General features: G+C 40.2%; 3 protein-coding genes across 3 annotated transcripts; 1 reads left to right on the top strand and 2 right to left on the bottom strand.

Annotated features, from left to right (window-relative positions):
* Positions 1 to 4,301: 4,301 nt before the first annotated feature.
* On the top strand, positions 4,302 to 5,006 carry tmem125b (transmembrane protein 125b). Its single transcript, XM_029525563.1, has one exon. The coding sequence runs from the start codon at positions 4,302 to 4,304 to the stop codon at positions 5,004 to 5,006; it is 705 nt and encodes a 234-aa protein (XP_029381423.1).
* Positions 5,007 to 6,344: 1,338 nt separating this feature from the next.
* On the bottom strand, positions 6,345 to 7,068 carry LOC115057555 (type III endosome membrane protein TEMP-like). The gene is made up of 2 exons (XM_029524709.1): positions 7,065 to 7,068; positions 6,345 to 6,736 (listed from the first exon to the last, which is right to left on the bottom strand). The coding sequence occupies exons 1-2, from the start codon at positions 7,066 to 7,068 to the stop codon at positions 6,345 to 6,347; spliced, it is 396 nt and encodes a 131-aa protein (XP_029380569.1).
* Positions 7,069 to 11,377: 4,309 nt separating this feature from the next.
* On the bottom strand, positions 11,378 to 12,387 carry LOC115058258 (protein shisa-like-2A). Its single transcript, XM_029525567.1, has 3 exons — positions 12,206 to 12,387; positions 11,645 to 11,781; positions 11,378 to 11,553 (listed from the first exon to the last, which is right to left on the bottom strand). Exons 1-3 carry the CDS (start codon positions 12,385 to 12,387, stop codon positions 11,378 to 11,380), a joined length of 495 nt encoding a protein of 164 aa, XP_029381427.1.
* Between the last annotated feature and the right edge of the window lie 9,444 nt (positions 12,388 to 21,831).

The following is a 21,831-nucleotide window of genomic DNA, read 5'->3' on the forward strand; positions in this document are numbered from 1 at the left end:
ACCTCTTGCCAGATGCAGGGGGCCACTGTTATGTTCTCGTCACAAGCCCTGTTTGTCTAACCCAGCGGTCTGCAGCCATGAGATTAGCTCATCGTCTTCAGTCGATGTTACACCTGTCAGTGAAATCAGCTGCTGGAGTGTTGGGCCAGAACCACAAACTGTTCACACACATCTCTCTATTGCACATGCTTGGACACCAGTTTGTAAGACTGTGAATCACATACTGCAGCAGGTTAGAAACCAGATTTTATCCTGACTCATACAGCACAGTTTCTGTTTTTCAAATTTAATTTGTAAACCTGTAAATTATCGCTAAACAGTAATACTAGATACTGATTACTAGATAATACTAAAAGATATATTCATATATTTTTGTCAGGGCTGTCAATGGGGAAAAAATTATTTTAAAAAAATCAAATTTTACTTAAGTTTACTTAATTGCAATTAATCAATTTCTTGACTGCATTAAATCACGTTTTTCTACTTCAGACTGAAACGTGTAGCAGATAATATGCAAAATCATAAAATACTTCAGAATAAACACAAAGAATCGATATTAACATTCAAAGACTATTCTAACAGCACAGTGGCTCTTCTTGAGGGTCGATTATAAACGGTATCTCCCGGTGGGGCGGGGATGTCTGTTGTTTTATGCCATGATAACTGGCTGCCGGTTTTTAGCTATCTAAGCAACCAACAGAGTTCGGTACTCGCCCACCAGCGCCACACTGCTACAGTGTGGACTGCAGTGCTGCCAGATAGGCCTGACAGGTTCCAGCCAAATCACAACCAATTCAGTAAGAAGCAGCCCAAATCTAAACCTGGCCAGGAAACACATCGGTAGCCTACAAAACGTTTTGGGTTTTTTTTTTTAAACTTCTGTGGTTACTAAATTTGGCTAAATTGTGCAATTTACCCTGGTTTAGTTCAACGAGTCGTCGGGCAACTTCTTAAAAGTCCGTCCTTACCGCTGTTCCGTTCTCTGTCCTCAGGAAGCGTCCTTTAGCCAGGACAGCGCGTTTTGGCTCCTCACGTGATCAGAGGTTAGAGGTCAGCCGCCACAGGTAGGAAGGGGGATTCATTTCCAGAAGTAGCACTTCAGTTTTACATATATATATATATAATTATAATTATAATTTATAATTTATATATATATATATATAATCATAATTTGACTGATTAAGTTATCCTGACTAATGAGCCATAAATGCCATAAATATAAATATAAATCAGTCAGGAGAACAGGTTATTAGTAAACGTATGTAGGTGTATCATAATTTGTGTGTGGTACATTACATTTACTGAATCAGTTAAATGTAAAATGCATATTTGCAGTAACACTAATATAATAGTAAATAAGAATAGTTTCACTTGACTTGGGAAAGAGTTCTTGGTATTCTTTTGACAGCTACTTATAGCTTTGCAGATAAAACAACATAGATAATCACAAATCATTTTCACACAAAACAAAGCTAAATATCAAGCCACTCAACAGAATATGAGGTCATCAAGCTATACTAAGCACAGATTAAGGTATCCTGACTAATGAGCCATAAGTGCCATAAATATATCAGTCAGGATTCCACATTATTAGTAAACGTATGTAGGTGTATCATAATTTGATGTCTATGCAAATGCAGTTTCGATTTCATTTTTATTCCTACTTTTATTGAGAAGCAAGTAAACCAATGCGCCAACAAGCACAAGACAGCGTTGATTTAAGTACAGACATACGACATGCAGGTCTCAAAATCTATACTCTGCTGCCTTCTACAGGCCAATAATTGACAACAACAGTACCGCCGTACATTTTGCACAAGAATACAGCTCCACATAACTGTATTCTTAAAATAGAAGTATGTGTATGTGCATATTGGTCATTGTTGCGCGTATATATTTTATATTTTATATTTATGTAAAGTGTTGAAGGCTTGCTCATTATAGCCCTGACTCATGGGCACTGAACAGCAGGACAGAGATGGTGACCTGTGCCAAAATAATATTACCCAGTAGGGGGCAATAGTGTCTTTTGTGCGCCCATCTCATCACTCCAGAAGGTGAGCAAGGAGGCTCAGCAGTAGACTATTGGTGGTGTTTTCATTGGTATAGAAGTGTCAATTGTTGAGTTTTATCCAAAATATGAAAACTGAAGAAGCTGACACTAGGACCAGCACTGCAATGCAACACCAATGCAAACATGTTTCTATTTTGTAGAAATTGTTACTAGAATGTTGGCGGCTCCAAAGTGGTCTCATCAATCCACTATGTATCCTGCTTATTTGTTGCACCCACCCCCAGTGTCATCCGAGGGGGGAAGCACCCTGGACAGGTCTCTGGTCTCGAGTACAGGCAGGAAACATGGTGGTGGAATGATTGTGGAAACAAACATTCACATTAATTCAGAAATCTTCAGTGGTAATGTTTATATCTTTGGACTGTGGGAAGAAGGTAGTTGAACATGATAACTCCACACAAAAGGCCCATATTATTCAAACTTTGTCATTGCTATTGCCCAAAATACTGGCAAAGCTGGAAGTTCGAATAAAATGACACAATATAGAAATGTATGGAGGTTCGACAAATAAAGACCAATTAAATATAAATACATCTCCCTCATCCTCATCCTAGAGTCATCCTCACTGTTGACGTGGAAGAAACCAATCACTGTCCATTATTGTCTGCAAAAGCAAAACTTTGAAGTCGTATGACAAATCCATGTGTTCATCAGTGTGTTCTCACTCAGATGGTGTATGACAATTTGGAAATGACAAGTCACTTGTAATATCCCTAGTTTTCCATAAAGAACAGGCTTCTTATAATTGTTGTTGTTGTTTACATTGTGTGCACCTTGGAGGCCAGCAAATGAATCGCATCACTGAAGGAGGGAATCAATCTCCCCTTTTGTCACTTGTAGTGGTTTTTCAAAGATTTCGTTTGTGATTTGTATCTGGGGCAAGTCTCAAATCGTGCATTAAAATAGGTCAGCTCAATGTTCCAGGCAGGTAAAGTTATATTAAATTTATAATGAAGTCTCAGCCGCATTACAATCCAGACACAATCAGTTAATCAGTGAGTTTTGGTGGTGAGTCTTCATTTTCACTTTCAGACAGAAGTAGGTTAGTTGTTTCTCCTGTGCACTAACCAGCTAACAGCTTCGTATTTATTGGATAGATTTGTATTGTATAGATCTTATAAAGTAAGCAAGTATGTCTACTTCCCAAAACCTCCAAGTAATGGCAAAAGGTTTTGCGGATATGTTTTCAGCACTGGAAACTGGGTTAGACAGATCAGTAGGCCGGGAAGAGGTTGGTGACAGTCTTGTTCAGGACGTGTAGAGTTGACTGTGGCCAGTCTAAGAGGCTCGCTTCAGTGTGTGAATGATGTTATCCTCAGGATCACAGAAACTCCATTATCACTGCACACTGACATCACTCAGCCACGCAACGACCCTCCACATCCCTCCACCACCTGCTTTCTGCAGCACAGCCATTGTGTTCATCGGTCAGCCTATTGTCTCTGTGTGGAGCAATAGCGGACAATGTCGCGAGGCTCTATCCAAACCATGATCCAACTCTGGCATTGTGAAGCGTCTTTCCACTTAACAAGACAAGATGGTGCTCCCGTGGGTTGAGAGGAGGAGAAGGGGGTGGGGTGGGTGTTGTTCTGCCTGGCACTGGGCTTAAGAATGTGAAGTTGCCATTGATCATTAATGCGTGATACTACTACAGTCATAGTGGTGATGAGGGCTTTTCTCAACCGACGTGGACGTGGACAAGCTGCGACACAAACACAACTACAGGGTGTCACTCCGCTGATGGGAGTCCATGCTGGTGCACCGTCAGCTCCTGAAGTCAGGATACCGCCACCGTCTAGACTGACAGGAGATGGATCCCTGGAACTATTTCACAGTTTGAACTCTTTTTAAAGATGGATTAATTCATATTTAAGGTTGACATCATCTTTTGTCCAGCAAGAAACAACAAAAGCAGCCAACTGTGGGATCTTCCGGACTACTAACTATTGTAAGGGCTGTTTGACTGAGCTTGTCTGACAAGACACAGATGGACGAACAACAGCAATCATTTAACAAAAAGTGAGTAATGGTTTTAACAGGAGTTGAGATGAAGCATAGGATGTTCCTGCTGGTAACAGTCAGCATCGCTGTAAATGTACAGATTATCATCTCTAGTCTACTGAGCACCAGAGTTTGAATCCTGTTGGAGGCTTGTATTCTAAACATCAATCCCCGAATTCTGCACAATCTCACAAGGTCGCTCTGGTTTGGGGTGAACTGACCCACGATGCCTGGAATGCAGGCCTTCTACCATACCACACGTCATCCCCCAAACCTCTACCTGGAGCCCACCTTAATGCAGAGACGTGTCCTGGAAGAGCAGGTAGAGCTTTGGTGGTTCAGAGAGCCATGCCACTCCTTGCTGTGCTACTGTGCCTCCGTGGCCCTTATACTGGGACTGGGCCTCGGGGGCGTGGGCCTCCTCTCCACCACCACAAGTCTGTCCGGGGAGTGGAGACTCGGAGTGGGTACCACCCTCTGCCTCTTAGCCTTTGCTGTTCTTCTCAAGCAGCTCCTCAGCTCCGCCATCCAGGACATGAACTGTGTGCGTAGCTGGCGCCGGATAAACCAACTGAAGAGTGGCGGGAGGGCTGACCCGGCACTGATCCTTGCTGTGGGGGCGGCAGTGATGCTCTGTGGGACTGTGCTGCTCTGTGTGGCCACAATCGGCAGCCGGGCTCATGACAGCAGGGAGATGCTGGTGTCTGGGCTGGTGATGATGGCTGCCGGGACCAGCATGGCTCTGGCTGTGGTGGCGTACATTGGACTGTTCTACCTGAGGAGGCGGAGGGAGCAGAGGAGGAGGATGATGATGAGAATGAGCAGAGTAAGGAGGATAGGTAGTCGAGCTGTCCAGGTGTTCAGTGTCTCAGGAGGGCAGATGAGCCAAACCAGGAGAGAGGCATCGTCCAGCAGGAGCAGTCTCATCTGACTGAACTAACTGGGAAATACAGGCTCAAAGAACTGTTAGAAGAGTCTGTGAAAGTAAGACGACATGGCATCGGTCAAATATGCAAACATGAGAGAAGACGTCATAAAAGAGAGGAATTTCAGAGAACATTTCAGTCTAGTCATTAAACAATTGAAAAAATCCAAGCTCATTTTTATTCCACTTGTTGTGTTACCATGAAATAGAAATTTATCTGAAAAAAAAAAAAAAAATGCACTTAATTTATACCAGAACAACAATCTGTTGTCAACAATGGCTCAGTAATGTGATCAAAATACATTCTCCTCATGTTGAAAACAACTAAGTAGTTTGGGATGAAAATAAAGGAAGAGTGAAAGCGAGAGTTCACGTTAAATCAAAACGTTAATGTGCTGTTACTCTTTTATTTTCTGTTTTTAGAGTTGTGTAATACAGAGTCAAAGAGCCAGGCTGCCAACGGACATCAAATGAATGATGATGGAATTTAAATCAAGCTGAATTTATTTATGAATTGCTTTTTCAAATAAAACACGAACTGACGTTCCTGTCATACCTGCTGGACACAGCATATGTGTTGAATTGGCTACAGACATTAGCAGAGCCGTTTCAGTGTGCAAATCAGTGTAAAAATGGATACATCCAAAATATTCATTTAAAACATTAATAACCTAGCTTGAATGAAAGAAGATAAGCAGATCTTGGGAGAGACAACATCAATAACTTAACAAAGAGCAGAGGCAAAAACATCCGCATGGTATAATCAATGTTAATAACTAATTGAATTGTAATTTTGTCCTCCACAGCGACTGCTCAAATTAACTTTATGAAAAGCAGTAACATTTTTCAAACACAAAAAACACTGGTAAAATATTTGAACTTGTTTTCTTTTTTTCTTTTATCATTCCATACTGTTTGAAATTTGCTAATTTGGACTCAAGTCCTGTCATAATTACAAATGTCACATTTATAAGGCATCGTCTGTTTAGTCGTTCCCAAGTGAGAGGTCAGGGGTCACGATTGGCCACAAGAGATTTTAGAGGCCTTAAAGTGATTAGCTGAAAACAGAAAATAATTAATTTTCCTCGACAAATAGTTTTTCTTTCTTGTGTTATTTTAGATATCCTGGCCTCTGCAGTCATTTGAATGAAATCACGGGCGTTGTGAGGGAAAATCTCTCTTTGGTGGAGTAATACTCACATTTCATAGAAATATACGATCTGTGATTATAGGTTTAAGTGGAAATGCACAAGTGCTTCATTTCTCCAGAAGAAGTGAAGTTACAATCAAGACCTCTTTATTTTGTCCAAGTTGTAAACCAGCTGTTGAGCTCCCCTCATCTAATCATCCTATAGTGAACTGTAGATCATCATCGCTGTCTTCTAGCTCCCCCTCATCCTCCTCTAGCTCTCTCCCTACCCTCTCTTTCTCACTGGTCTGGATATAGTTGTCCTCAATGAAGCCATCATCATCTTCATCCATCCCATTCACTGTCCCCCCCACCACTTCTAGTCTGCCCGACACATTGCTGGGGAAAGACACCTCCTCTTGTCCATACTGGCTGATCCCGTCACTCTCCTGGAGCAGGGAGTGTCTGTAGCTGGCCAGGAAGCGATGGAAGAGGCGAAACTTGACTGCCATGATGATGAGCAGTGAGATAGTGAGGGCAGTGCCCAGTGCTGCAGCGAGATAGGACCACTCCAAAGGCTTTGAGCTCTCATTTTGGGCAGCTGCTCCTGAGAAAAAAAGAAAAGATGTACTGAATGTGACTATAAAGTCAGAGGTCAGCACCAGTGCACTCGGTGTTTGCTGTAAGTGAGGTGTGACAAAGCTCAAAGTTCCTCAGGTATGCCTGGTTGTAAATACTGAGGTGATGGTAAAAAGGCCCGCAGAGGTCCTCTTGTGACTTACTCTCAATTACAGTGCTGTTAGTGTGATTTCCTTCACTTAAGAGATGTCTCTGAGTGCCTTTGTGGTTTCCATTCAGCATAAGAACAGTGCGTGCTTCAGCGTTGAAAGCGCCACAAAGAAAAACGATCCAATAGATGCTGCAGCTCCACTCACTCATCTTGCTCTCTTGAAGGAAAAAACCAGAAGGAACACAATCATCAACTGCTTTCATTTACTGGGGATTCTGAAGTACTCATTTTATTCCATGTTTTTCTTTCACTCAGGGAAACACAGAGGTGGACAGCGGCACTAAAAAGACTATCATGATAGATCATTCCCACTTAACAAGTGCAATTCAAAGCTAAAGCTACATTTGAGAATATACTTGTATTTGAAACTAGGACTGGGAATTTGTTTCCTGTCTCGCACTGCATTCACTCGATTGTTTTAAAAAATACAAACAAAGCAAAATAATTATTCCATAATGTATGGCGGATGAAACTACTTTCTGACCTACAGCATTTTGAGTGTGATATACTTTGTGTTCCATAATTCAAGAACAATACATCATTTAACTGGTTTCTTTACTCCTCAATATGTTGCTCTTAAAAAGTGATAAAATGTCACGGTGCTGTAGAGCAATGTCCAAATCATTTTTCAGTGTCGAAAGAAAAACACTTCATTGAAGTCTGTGACATATTAAGGATATTTCATCTTGGTATGAACAAACACCATTCTCCAAACTTTGGGAGTAGTTCTCAGACAAGCTGTCACATGCTGTTGACGGGAGTTGACACGGCATCATCTTGAACAATGTTAATGATTGGAGTCCTGAACTGCTTACTAATTAACTTTAAGCAAAGCACACACATACATGTGTTAATCCACACAATAGATATGCGCACATAATATCCATAATATCCATTCTGCATATTTTGGCTGTCGATCTTTAATTCCACATAGTTTCTTAGCATTATAAGAGAAAGCCAATTTCTGTCATGTATCATGCAGAAATACACTCTACAGTCTTTGTTACACACATTTCCCAATCGCTCACTGATGAGCAATATCAAACTTCTACAACTGAGAAGAAATCAAATGCCTTACCCGCCCAAAACAGGTTACAGTGACAGAGTAGTCGTGTCTCTCCTGGCCCTGTCTGTGACCTGGTGTTTTTGTCAACAGCTCCTCTCTTCAGCTCCTTTTGAAATAATAAAGAGGTCTGCTGGGCAAAGGTTGCTACACATGCCATAATGTCACCCTCCCTGTACCATGCCCTTAAGACGCATACGTTAATGAGTAACTTTACTAGGTTTGTCTTGCATTTATAAATTTGTCATTTGTTAGTTCCTTTTTTGAACTTGAATTGAAAATACATATGTTTTTAAAGACTTTGAAATTACAACTAAGGTCAATAATCACTTGAGTTAAGGGTTTTTCAGAACTGGAAGGACAGAGAGGATTTTCATGGCTCATCTCTGTTGCATCTCTGCTCTTGCACCAGCTAGTGGCACTGCAATCACACAGTCATGCTGCAGGAGTGTCAGATCATCTGCATCAATTCTCAGTTTGTTTGTTTTTTCTGGCTTCATTAGATCATTTATATATATATTATTCTTAGCTGGGATCTCCAGGAGGAAGAAATATCTATTCAGAGGAACTTAAAGTGCTTCAAATGGATTGAGATCTCTCTGATTCTGGCCAATAGCAAACGTAAACGTTAAATGTGAGTTTTTCAAAAATATCTAATAACGCATCAAAATTTTTTTGCCAGCCCATCAAGAACCTAACTGTTCATGTAAAAAGGATGTTTAATGTTCATTTTACAGCTGAAGACAGCTGAAACTTAAAGTGGTTTCCTTGCTTTAAGACATTTCTCCTCTGGATGAATTTCTTGATGCACTGACCTGCCAGTGTGATGTGATGACCCACTGATTTTGTAATGTTTGTAATGTAATGTTTGTAATGTTTGTAATGTAATGTCTGCTATTCATTTGAATGGGAAAGTGTGTCCAAAGGTTTTACTGGTACTGCAATACAAACAATACAATACAGACACAATATGCATCTGCAACATATGGTCATTTACATTAAGTAGTTCTCAATGCAAACACAAAGATCGCCTCTCGGTTTGAAGCACAGTAGATGCCCATGCAGGTTCCTTTTAGAGTAAAGTTAAACTGGGTTTTAGAAAAAAATCCATATTAATTGCTATTATTTGGAGTTGGAGCTGAGCAAAATGTCTTTCTTTCTATATCATTGATTGAAGAACATAAGCTGACAAATATCCCTTTCACTGAAACCTCCCACATATGTTTCGAGAGACACTGCTGCGCTGATGTTCATTATGCCAAGACGCCAACTCACTGAAGACAGGAACAACTGGTTGACTTTACATCTCACTGAACAAATGGAGAAGCAGTGACAAGAAGAACCTTCGCAATCAAGAGCTAACAAACTATAACTTAAGCCTAGGGCAATGGTTCATGACTCAGAGATGCAGCTAAAAGTTCAAAAATAGTCACCCTTATTAAAGCTTATGAGCCAAAAGCAGGTGGGAGAATCCACAGCAAGTGAGAGCTTTGGGTGGTGATCGGCCACAATCAGGTTCTGTAGGATGAAAAAAACAAAACAAAAAAAAAAGAAAACAAAAAAACGCTTGACAGCTTGAAAAACATTTGAAAATTTGACAGAGAATAGGGGGACATGGCCTGGCTCTGTTAGCCACTATAGATAAAAAAAAATTAAATTCAGGGTTCAGTTTGTGCCACTCTTCACAGCTCTGAGGAAAATCATTTGCTACCAATAAAAGTGGATGAATCATCTCACATGACTTAATTAGAGCCTTGTCTGCTCTTAAAAGCTGGAAATCACATAGTTTCCTGTCTGACATGCCTGTTAGTAGTTTGAACTACTGACAGCTGTGTGATTTATCAAAGTCTTGACAGCAAAGAATGTGGGTGTCACATCTGATCTAAATCGGTTTCATTAGCACAGCAAAGGCATGGCAGAGGCCACACTTCTGATGTTTTCAGACCTGCCACCTGTTCGTTGTAAATATCTTAAAATTTTCTGGATGCTGCAGCTGCAGTTTTAACTAAAATCCACCAAATATAATTTTTGTCATCGATCTTTGTAACCTGTAGTTTGTCTACACTGTACATCTCCTGCGTGCTCTGAGTACATGCGTGGTGAATGTCTGTCCGTGGAGGACATCTTTGTTTGGTTTTATCCAATTTGAGAATCTAAGTACAAACTGTAAAATCATTCAGGGCTGTAATTATTATTTCATAGCATTGAATAGCTGCACTTCATTGACAACAGTAATTTGTCTGTTGCTCCTCCATCTTCATCTGACCACTTTATTCAATCACAGAAATGCAAGCATTACAGTGTTCAGTTAGATCGTGTCTTTTGCTTCAGAATGTATTGATGATCTTACAAAGACCGGGAATGCATAAAAATATCCACGTTGACCATAGCAAAGCAAACTGAACCCTCAGTCTTGGGTTCTTCGAAATGTAGATTTGGTATAGCATCTTTGAGCACCTGTGCCAAATAAAGGAGGAGTTGAATTTCTCAAAGTGTATGATGAATTTACATTTTTTACTTACACTTTGCACAGACTTATGTACGTGTTGACAAATTTTTTAAATCAGTTTCCATATCACTCTTTAAGGTGAGTGGAACATGTAGTGGAGGACTGGTGATATAGTGACTACCCATAAGGCTAGCCTGTGTACTGCTACTGTATGTGTAGCAAGTTAACCAGTAATTGGCTAGAAAGTCAAAATAGTTCGAGGATCTTTTCATGTCATTCTGGCTTTCTGTTTCATATTACACCGAAAAAAAAAAAAAAAAAAAGTTCTGAAGCTCAATAATTCGATAATTGTGATAAAACAAACCCAGTAAGGGTCAAAAAGCTGGTTGACTGAAAGTGGACAACTCGCGTTCCTCTGTTTTGTATGCAAACTTTCACAAAGTTGATCTATACACAAAAGGCAGCAGGCAGGCAGAATGTTCATTATGGGAAACACCGCGGACAATCACATCACCTACAGATCCTCTCAGATTCCTCTGACCCTGAGTAGAGCAAATGTCAGTACAAAGCCATGACCTTCCAGCCTCGTTGCCCAGGGTGACGCTGTTTTTGTTGTTGCTATTTTTTTTTTTTTCCCCTAACATTGGCCTAATTCTTGGCTCTTCTTCAGATGGGCATGAAACTGTGCTGCTCATACCAAATGGAAGTGGAACCAACAACAAATCAATTATTCTTTGGCTTTAATGACACCACTTATAAGCACTCTTGTGTCGTAAGATTTCCAATTAGCTGCCTCCACTTTGCTGCACATTACTTTGTGCCCAACCATTATGCCATATCAGTTTATCCCAGTGTCACATCTATCCCCCGGCAATGTGGCGTGCCTCTGGATTCACTGGCTGACTGAATCTCCAGACTGCTGGTCCCATTTTAAAAGTCTCTCTGCCTAAGATGGAGTCTCCACCTTCACACTGGGGACTGTTGCCATAAAACATCTCTGGAACAGGCGCTCCTGATCTGGCGGCTGGTTATCACAGTCCAATTTCCTGCTCTTAAAGAAGTGTTTTCTCCATCCCTGCTGGCCAGATGCTCTCGCATGGCTACTTCCATCACCGGCTTCTCCTTAAAAGGGCACAGACAGTTTTACAAAAGTTAATGTTCAGAATCACATCCTATCCCAGCCGAAAATAGGTAACTTAAAGCCTCCAAGTACCTGGAACTCTGAGGGGTAGGCCGTTGTCAAGACGGCTGGGCTTGGTGGCGATGAAGAGGTAGCAGAGGACACATACGGTGATGAGGAAGGTGAGGAGGACCACAGCTGCAACGGACAGACCAATGAGAGCGCCGATACTGCGAGGACGAGATGAGAGGACACATGTTATGTGGGCATACAAAGATTATTCTAATAAAGAGATGCTAAATTCAGCTGTCCACTAGCTCATGCCCTCACATCAAATAAGGTGTGCATGGTGGCGTTCTGTTGGATTAAAGCAGAAAACCTCCTGGCTGAGTGTGAGTGAAGAGATGGATTGAAGATGCTGTAATTAGCTCTCAAAGATTTTCTGTCAGTGTTGGATCACATGGGAACCTATGAGTCAGGTTGCTGCCTATCTATCTGAACCACAACAAAAAGGGAAACATGAAAGCTACAATCTCACAGAAATCTTTCATTTCGTTATGTTAAAGCTATTAGATCACACGAGAATATCTTTGTAAATCTTAATTCTCATCTGGGAGACCGCGAGTAAAAATAATAATGAGGAAACACACTCACCTCAGCCACCACATGTATCCGTACTCATATGGGAAAAAACTGTTGGGATCATCACAGCAATATTTCACATCATTAAATCCGCAGCAGTAAACGGCGGCAGCGGCGTTTCCCGCTTTGGGGCAGGAAAAGCCGTCCACAAACACGCCGTCGGTGTTGTAGTAGCTGCTGCACTCAGCGCTCATGCTTCAGCTGCCGGAGGACTGAAGTGAAGAGGAAAGACGAACCGATGCGAGCTGAGGATGATGACAGTGATGGAGATGCGCTGCCGCCTGGAGGAGCGCACAGAGACTGAAGGGAAACTTTAAACACTCCCCTCTCCCTCTCAGTGCAACAAATAACCCCCTCCTCATCCTCTCACCTCTTACGCCCTGAAGATCTGTGGGGATTCCAAGTTGCAGTTAAAGGTGAAATGATGTTTGGATGAATCGAACAGCTTCATTTTAATGAAGTGAAGTGGCTCTTCCCAAAAAAAAAAAGGCTAATATCTGATCAAGGCAAGGGATGTGTGGTTTTATAAACATAAATGACACCAACGGTATATACGTAGCCTGTATGTAAAAACATATCTGATGAATTTTATATGGTGTAATGTGTTGTGAGTCTATGATATTTTGGTAAACGTGCATATGTATATCTTATTGTGTGCTTTATATATGTATGATATTGCTCTAATTTCCAATCGATGGATTTTACCTTTTTTTTATTATATATTTCATTTTACATGTTGCCGACCTGTCTCATGAATGCAAATACAGTTTATGGACATAATTATCAGTTATAGATTTTATTGGAAGTGACGTATTTAAATCATTTAGAGAGTGCAATTTGCAAGCGGTGGTCACAAATACAACCTGGACTTTTTACAAAACACGCAACTACAAAATTCGGGCCAGGGTCCTAATGTGAGGGTTACAGAGCTGTGCAGCAGACCTGTGTTATTGAGCTGTGTTTGACACCCTCAGCTGTTTATTATGTGCCATTTTCAGCAGCTGAATACATTCATATACATTTTTAAATCTGACTAGAAATATTAATCTTTTCTAGGGTACATTATGTAGGGAATGATCCTATAATATGGAGCATGCTAAATATTGTTTCAATGCATTTAGAATTTTTGCTTCAAAGCATGACATTAAAAATTTAATTGCAAGCAAATTTGATGATACAGTTTCACACACACAGGTGTTGACACTTTTGCTTGTCTGGGTCTTAATTGTCCAACAGCTCTTTGGATCATAAAACCAGAGGTGGGGCCAGGTCACAAATCAGTCAAGTCGCTGTAGTGAGTCAAGTATCGAATAAGATTAAGTTAATTTGTAAGGTATTTGAATCAGTAAGCTTTAGAAACATAATCTGCTGTTTGAATTAGTTATTACATATATAGCTACCTAAGCAATTCATATTTTCTTAAAGAAAACACAACTAAAGTCTGGCACTTAAAATGCATGCACAATGATTTATTTTGTTTCACTTCCCATCTTAAAGTAGAAAAAAAGAACGAAAAGAATGGAAACCAAATGAGGGCATTACTACTGTCTTGTTGTGCGTTGAAATATTTGAACCCAATCACAGCAACTTTGGGAACATTATGTACCGCGTGACTGGAGACAGTGCTGCTGTGGCTGAAACAGACAAGTGAGACTTGCACAAACAAGTGAAGTCATTTCCCCATGTCCCCAGTTTCAAATGGTCCAATCTGCGACTACAGTCCAACTCAGCACCAAGTCATGACTCAAGTCCACACCTCTGCTGAGAAAGTGGTCACCATTATACTGCAGTTTAAAAAAAATGTGTAACGCTGGGGAGAAATGAGATGAAAAGAAATTGGTAAGAAAGGATGGAGAGAAAAAGTAAAAGGGGAAGACAGAGTGGTTGGTCAGATGTTCAGCCTCCAGCAAGATAATGGCCAAAGAAAAGAAACAGATGGTGGCATCTGATGATCAGAGCAACATAACCAGAGACTGACAGAACGGGCTGCCTTAAGCACACGGAACTGTTGAGATAAAATGTGTTTTCCATTCATCCTCCATCCTTTAGTGTCTTGTCAGCACTGGATTGACAGCTGCCTCCTTCACACACACACACACACACACACACACGTTACATGGATGCAAAGGAGTGCCAATGTGAAAATATTTACCACTTCTTATGCAGTTTCAGCTTGAACTCAGGGAGGTTTAACCTCCTGGAGTTACTGAAACCTGTAGGTGAACTAGAGTTTTCATAGTTGTAACCACTCAGCATTGTTTAAAACAATCCAACAGCTGACAGCAACATAGATTTATAGTCTTCATTGTTTCAGAGTCAGGTGGCATAGTTACCTCACAGCAAGGAGGTCACGAGTTTGATTACTATGTTTGCGCCGCTGGTGGAAAAAAAAGGGCCTGAACTAAGCTGCCAAAGGCAGCTGGCATGCCCTTACTGACTTCTGTTATTATGTACTAATTCATTCATTCTATTGTCTACATTTTACCAAAACAGCACTAGTCCATACCACCATGCTCCTTTAGCATTCAATTTATAACTTCTTTGTCTAATACAAATAGTGTTCAGTCATTTGCATCAACACTGGAGAGAAACAGCTCCATTTGAGAGTTTGCCATGATATTACAAAAACAGTGCACTGCATTTGGTCACAGGCTGAGCCACAAACATACAACAGTCCTGTTATTCTTTAAATGCTACAAATGGATCGAATACTTTTCAGAGTAAAGAAACATTTTTTTACAGTACGCCAGTTGCACAAGTCAGATAAGGCCTCGTGTTTTGGAGAGCAAATCCAGACAAGAATTCTTAATTGAATCACCCACAGAGGTAATAATTAATCAATGCCACCATTTCCTGTCACCAGCAGTCAATACCTTTTGGTCCTGCTATTGATTGTGCTGTCATAATGTCAATGGATGGACTTAGTTCTCCCACCCCCAGTGTGAATAAAAATTTATTTTATTTAGCATACAACACTAGAGTGTAGTTGATTGAATAACAACATCCTGTTGGGAAGAGGATTGTTATCAAGAACAAGTAAACAGGCCCTTAACTAATTTTGTGTTTAATCTTGTCAGAGCTAAGTTAAAAAAAATTAAATTAAATTAAAAAACAATTAGCTGTAGTAGGCTGTGTGTTCGATAACAGTTAATTTATGATAACCCAAAAGCCAGGAACACACTGGTTGTGCGATATGTGTCTGGCAACTGCATGACATCTTGGTTTTCATTTTGTCACCCATGTTAGACGGCTTACAGCAGATAAACTGGCTTGCGTCATGATGTTCCACAAATGAACAAGATGTGACCCGTTGATAGTCATATTGACATCATCCCATCAACATCACATAGAATTACATTTTCTGTCAACAACAAATAACTTATGATACAAATAAAGTCACACACGGTGATGGACATTATCAGAGGAACTACCAGTCATTTGATTTTAATATTAAAAAAATATTGATTTAACCAGTCAGCCCTAACCCCATGAACAGCTCAACAAACCCTTAGATCTAAAAAGAAAAACTTTGTTTGAAAAAGTTTAATGAGTTTAATTTGATAGGTCCACCGTCTAAGTAAGGCGACAAAAATACTACAGCAGGCGTTGCAGAAATGGTGTGTGAGGCCAGAGAGGGTCAGTGCTCTGCTTCACAACCACCCTCAGAACTCCCATGAGCCTTTGCTTCCAGGGGCTTATAACTACTAAGCCCCTCCCCAAGAACAACCAACTATTGATTACATTAGTTATTAATTTATATCAAACAAACTACAACAAACAGTTTCTCCATTTAAAAAATATAACTCAATATTTAATATTTATACTCCACACGTTCCAGCCAATTATCACAGTCAGAAACAACTAAGTTAACCTAACCCGTAACTCAATTAACCATGGTACAGTCCAAAATCATCACACCTGACAGCTGTGGCCTGTATATAAGACAGCCCTAAATGGCTGCTTTGATTTTGCCATATGGGCTGTAGGGGGGGGGGGACTTCACATATCGAAGACACACTAGCAGAACACTCCTTTGAGGTGATTATGAATGAAATTAAGGCTAACTAATAATACTGCAGTGTGTTGTAGGTTAGATCCAATAGTTATGACTGTGGGGGTTGTTGTGGTATGTTGTTTGCTAAAACTGAGGCACATTTTTAAAGGAGCTATTTGCAAGCTTTATTTCCAGATAGCATTCAATGTACAAGTCTAAATGAAAAGCTTTAAGTTCTGAAACTCGTGTATAGCCCATTTTTAATGTGTGGAGGTGTACAGTCCTTTAATGTTCCTAACAAACAAGCTTGTTCAAATCTAGCCCATATAAATGTGATTTTTTTTTTTTTTTTTTTTTCACTCTATAAAGGATAGCTTTCCTCTACATGTGGTGACATATTTTTTGAGGAAACAGGAGTCAAAGAAAACTGACACTGACTGCACAGGAAAGATGCCGATTTCTTATCAGTGCTGCTACAGTAAGGAGTGGACCATTTGTTGTGATGAACATCACTGCGTTACATATCACACGTGAGCTCTTTGCAGGACTTTGGTGGCCAGGAGGTTTTGGTAAGTAATATTTAAATATCAACCTCTGAAATGAAGGAATATGGAGCAATATCCTGAGATAGCATATAGCTTCACTGAGTGTCACAGAGGTGTTGATGGGGGTTAGAGTAACATTCAGCTGACTCTATGGGACAGTAATTATCCCTCACAAAACACTGATGCTGGAATAATCTGGATTTCTGCACAAAATTTAGATATTGATGGCTGCAAGACAGTGATAGTAGATCGTGGCGCATCCTTTTTTTTTCGTCAGTCACATGGGCCAGTAGACAGACATAAATAAGATCAGCAGCCGTTAAAATAATTCTTGCTCTGTTTTACGTTTGAGGAACGTAATGGAACATGTTGATGACCTGTGGATGTTGAACATGTCTGCCGTCAAAATGAATGACTAGCACACCAGGCCTGACTGCTCGCTCTAATCCCAGATTATCTCTGCCAGTCCAATCGGGGGGGGGGAATGGTATAAGAAAAGGGATTATTTGATGGCAGTGGGGGATTGTAGAGCAATGTGGTGGTATGAACCCACACATACTTTCTCATAAACAGCCTTCACAGGCGCGCTCACTTGTGCAGAAGTCCACACAATGCTGTAACGGTATAGTGTGAAAATGGTGTACACACAGCTTCACATGGGCTACATCGCTTTTGGTCCAAAGAATGTCAACAAGAAAAACAAATGATCGAGAGCTGCCAATAACATGCCAACCCCTGACAGGGTTTCATCCCTCTTCCTTCATTTACTTCCCTCTGTCATCTATCTTTCTGTCCCCATAAGGCCACCAAAGAGCAGACGTGGTAAACGGCCTCCATCGCTGCACTGCACTGCACTGCACTGATATCTGATGGCTATTGACCATCTCTGGGTGCACACTGTGCTGCAGAACAACCATCACCACCAAACTGCAAATCCCTTCACCATCCGACACATTTGTACTTCTCACACCGATTGATATGACATTTCTGTCTTGTTTGTAATATTGTGGTGTTTTTTTGTGGTGCTGTCTTTTTTTTTCTTTTTAAATTTAATAGATACAAAAACACTGGATATTTTTGTGACATGGAGAGCAAAATGTGAATGTTCATGGTTTGAATTGCATAAATCTGGTTATTCTGAGATCCTTACTGAAAACTATACATAAGGTCCTACCAATATCGCATAACTTCAGGCTGCGATGGATTCATGCTGGGGCATGTCTACATCCAGTGTCCACGCCTTTCCCTGCAGTCAATGAGGAATTACACAGGAGCCACACAACAGATGTGGCATCTGGGATTACAATTAGAGTAATATCATCCATCATGTGAAAGCTTGTTATGTTAACATAACAGTAGAGCCTCTGGTTTCCCTGGTGTATCACATGTGGGGCATTGTTAATGGAAATGAAAGGAGCCTTTTGCATTGTGTACCTCAGTGTAATCAGGTTGATGGCCATCTGAGGTTGTGGTGCAGAGGACTGTGTCAGATCTGGGGGTGCGATCTGAAGCTTGGATAATGAAATTAGACAGTTTGCATCTGTTGCTTTTGTTAAATACCCAAGAACACCTTGTTCTCACTTGTATCTATAATTTTAGAAATCGAGGAATATTTTTCCTCTTATTTCCTTCACTTCTAACATTTTCCATTAAGGTTTTTCCTCTGTTTATGTCAATTACAACCTGGCCTCCTAAAAATTGTTTTCCAACTAAAATCCAACAGAAAATACGTTTTGGGAAAGAAATGGAAATCAGATAAAATTAGCTTTAACTGCAGCACGTTAAAATGGGGTTGTCAAAAAACTTGCTTCCTGCCTAGGCTTTACTACAGAGTTCACTGGGAAGAAAGGCGATAAAAGTGTTTTGTTTTGTTCACTGTAATGAGGAAATGGTGATTAGTATTATCGGGCACATGGCCTCATGTTGATGTACAATGTTTTGTCTAAATTATCTAATGGTGACACTTTGCAGGCTTATTAAACTATTCTACTGTCATTTGTTACAGACCGGCTGCATTTATGTCAATGTACAGGGGTGTGTCCTGTTCTTGGTAGTTGCTACACCCGCCTATACTGTGACTTTTTCACCTCTTTAAAGTCAAACTAGTTGATTTAAAAAAAAAAAAAAAAAAAAATCAATTGAAACAGTTTTGAATAGCTCTGTTTGCCTTGTGGGAGTTCTATGAATGTGCAAGCCAAAGAACCTGTTCTCATTTATTTTATATAAGCCACCTGATTTATTTCTTTTCTGAATTTTCTATATCAGCCTCATTCATAAGAACCAAATTTCATGTTTAAAAAAAAAAAAAAGTGTGTATACATGCAAAAACACAAACCAACCCACAGTAAAAAAAAAAAAAAAAAGTATATAAATTCAGCCGATGTTTAGATATATGCTTTACATTTCACAAGTTAGCAGAGATGCCAAGGGCGACTTAGTGGTTGCCTTTGGTTTGTATAATGGGGAACTGCAGTATGAGATGGAAGGTATTGACTATTTAACTCTAATATTTTTCACCTGTAAGAAGACATTGATTCCTATCACTTCACATCAGAATGGGATTTCCCAAATGTATAGCATGACATCACATACTTGATTTAATCATCCTTCAACACCGCATTGCAAATGTCTGTCTTGGTGACAGATAATTTTGTGGCTGGTGATGAAATACAAGCTCAGGGAGCTAGAGACAGGTTCAAGCTATTTAGTTTGAGATCGCTTGATCATGTCCTTTCATCAAATCAATTTTGCATTCCCTTAAGCCCAGAATAACCATAGCAGTAATGGGCTGAGGTCAATACATGATATGCTAGGTTTTTAGAAGGCGTTGTTTGGATAAAAGCTTCAAATGTTGTGGCAATTATCAGCAAACAGAAGCATTTTCTAAGGTTATGGGAACTGCATAAAAAGCTTCATTCAAGACTAGCACACAAACTGTACAAACTGTGTAGGTAAAGATGTTTGTTTTTATCTCCTGTTCTTTGATTTGTGGAATTTCAAAGTCCAGCTACTGTAGCTGAGCTAGTTACTGTACCTGACACAGTATCAGCTGGAAAAGTCAATTGTTTGCTCAACTACATGTGTCCCCATTTTGCAAGACAGTGGTTAGGGTTACACTTTTTTGGGGGGAGGAGTTCTGTATATAAGAATACACACTTGGAGTTATTAACTGTTGATTTGATGATCATCTTGGTCATTGTAACATTCACTTTTACGATAAAGACAGTATAGGTGAGACTTTACTACTACACTCAGACTTGTGCATGTTGAAAAAGAGCCATTGTAAAGAATGAGCAAATAATATAAAACTGGAGAAATGAAAGGTGAACCATGCAACAGGGACAGAGAGAACAGCCGTCCTCAGTAGTGACGGCAAATGGATCTAATCAAACCAGACCATGTGACTGGGTTTCTTTTTTATTTACCCCAAACACAGCATGCTTATCGTCGATAATATCCCCATATTCAGTATTCATAAGTAACACTTTGCATTTCATAAGGAGACTGTCCAAATCCATCTTTCAACAGAACATGCTTTTCTTGGATGTTCCCAGAAAACCAAATGGTGTTTGTGGAATGAGGCTAATTAGAGGAGATCAGGTGTGGTGGTGCCTGGAATCTATCACAGCTGTCAATAATCTCAGTGAAGGACATGCTCGGAATAACGTTTCTGAAATAACTGCAGTGTGCCTCGTCTGTTACCGCGTGAAGCCCCAGGGATGTGTTAAGTGGATCTTTTCATTTTAAATGAACTTCTCATTGCGCCCCAACACTGTACCTAAAGATTGTGTACATGAGAAGGCTTTCATTTAACTTAATCTGCATATTTAATTTGGATACTTGATTATTTGTATATGAAATAAATTATATCATCAGTTATCCAAATCAGTGCCTCTCTGTTCTGAAAGCTTCATTCGTTTCTTTGTATCAACTTGATTCTAATTTATTCAAAAGAATAGCATTAGATGAATATTATTTAAGGAATATATAGTTGATAATGGTGCAGTAGTAAAGAAATGCAGATATTTCTGAACTATGACTGTGATTCAGTCAGAGTAAGGAGAACTTTCTTCAAAAGTTGCTTCTGCTACAGTAAATATCCCTTTACTGTATTCCTTACTTCCAACATTTTCCACATTTTAGAGAGCAAATATGAACGTAGAGCTAAAAGAAAATATTTTTTTTAAGTTGAATTGTTAAAACACAAAATGATAAAAGTAATCCCGCTGTGTGATTCTATAGAAGTTTAGAGTAATGAGGCGGAAGAGTCAAGGAAACAGCTCAGCACGGCAAAAAATTTGAGGCAGTTCACAAACTGACGTCATGCTGGGTAGAGACTTGGCTATGAACAAACGCTCGTAATTTCATTGGTGTCAATAGATGTATCTAAGGAATGATAATTTGAAATCTGGTTAGTATAAATGATGCTTTGATTTTTCTCAGAGTCAGACATTGTCTTGTCAAGAGCTGGATGAGGTGAGGATGTTGATTAATTTTGTCATTTGGCGTGTTGACTATGTTAAGTTGGTTCAGGAGCTGGAGCGGCAGGTGGTGGCGTCATTGTAAAGAATGAGACCTAAGGCAGACATCACCCCTGCCTGTTGTCATAACTGTAATTCTACCTTCAGTTGTGCTTCATTGTATTTAATCATGTGCACCTCTGAGAAAGGTAACTCATCAGCACTGAGGGACCCTGTTTTTGTTGTGTGCTGTCATTTACCCCTTGTCACTTGTAGGGGATTTTTTTTTTCCTCTTTTTGTCGGTTTGGACCAATCCACTGTCCAATTGTTCAGAGAGCTCTGTAATCCAGCCTTAGATCTGAGTCGTGCAGCACATCCTAATAGGATTTCAGTGTTAACCCTGATGACAATACAGCCAGCTGTCGCAGAGCCGCCTGCTGGCCACCAGGAGGAATGTACTGAGGGACAGGAGTGTGTGTGTGTGTGTGTGTGTGTGTGTGGGGGAGTGACGGGGAGGGAGGTGACTGACAGACAGTGTGTGTCTGTGTGATGCTCAGAGTCTCGTGGAATAACCAAGGAAGCAGGTCAGAGGAGGAACGCAGAAACTCCTGAAGTGCTTTATTTTGGATGACTACCTC

The sequence above is a fragment of the Echeneis naucrates genome, chromosome 17, assembly GCF_900963305.1.
Source record: "Echeneis naucrates chromosome 17, fEcheNa1.1, whole genome shotgun sequence".
Lineage (NCBI taxonomy): Eukaryota > Metazoa > Chordata > Actinopteri > Carangiformes > Echeneidae > Echeneis > Echeneis naucrates.

Coding starts and splice junctions, on each gene's coding strand:
- LOC115058258 (XM_029525567.1), bottom strand. CDS start 12,387: ATGAGCGCTGAGTGCAGCAGCTACTACAACACCGACGGCGTGTTTGTG. Junction 11,782..12,205: donor GGATACATGTGGTGGCTGAG/GTGAGTGTGTTT, acceptor TCGTCCTCGCAG/TATCGGCGCTCTCATTGGTC. Junction 11,554..11,644: donor CCTACCCCTCAGAGTTCCAG/GTACTTGGAGGC, acceptor TGCCCTTTTAAG/GAGAAGCCGGTGATGGAAGT.
- tmem125b (XM_029525563.1), top strand. CDS start 4,302: ATGCCTGGAATGCAGGCCTTCTACCATACCACACGTCATCCCCCAAAC.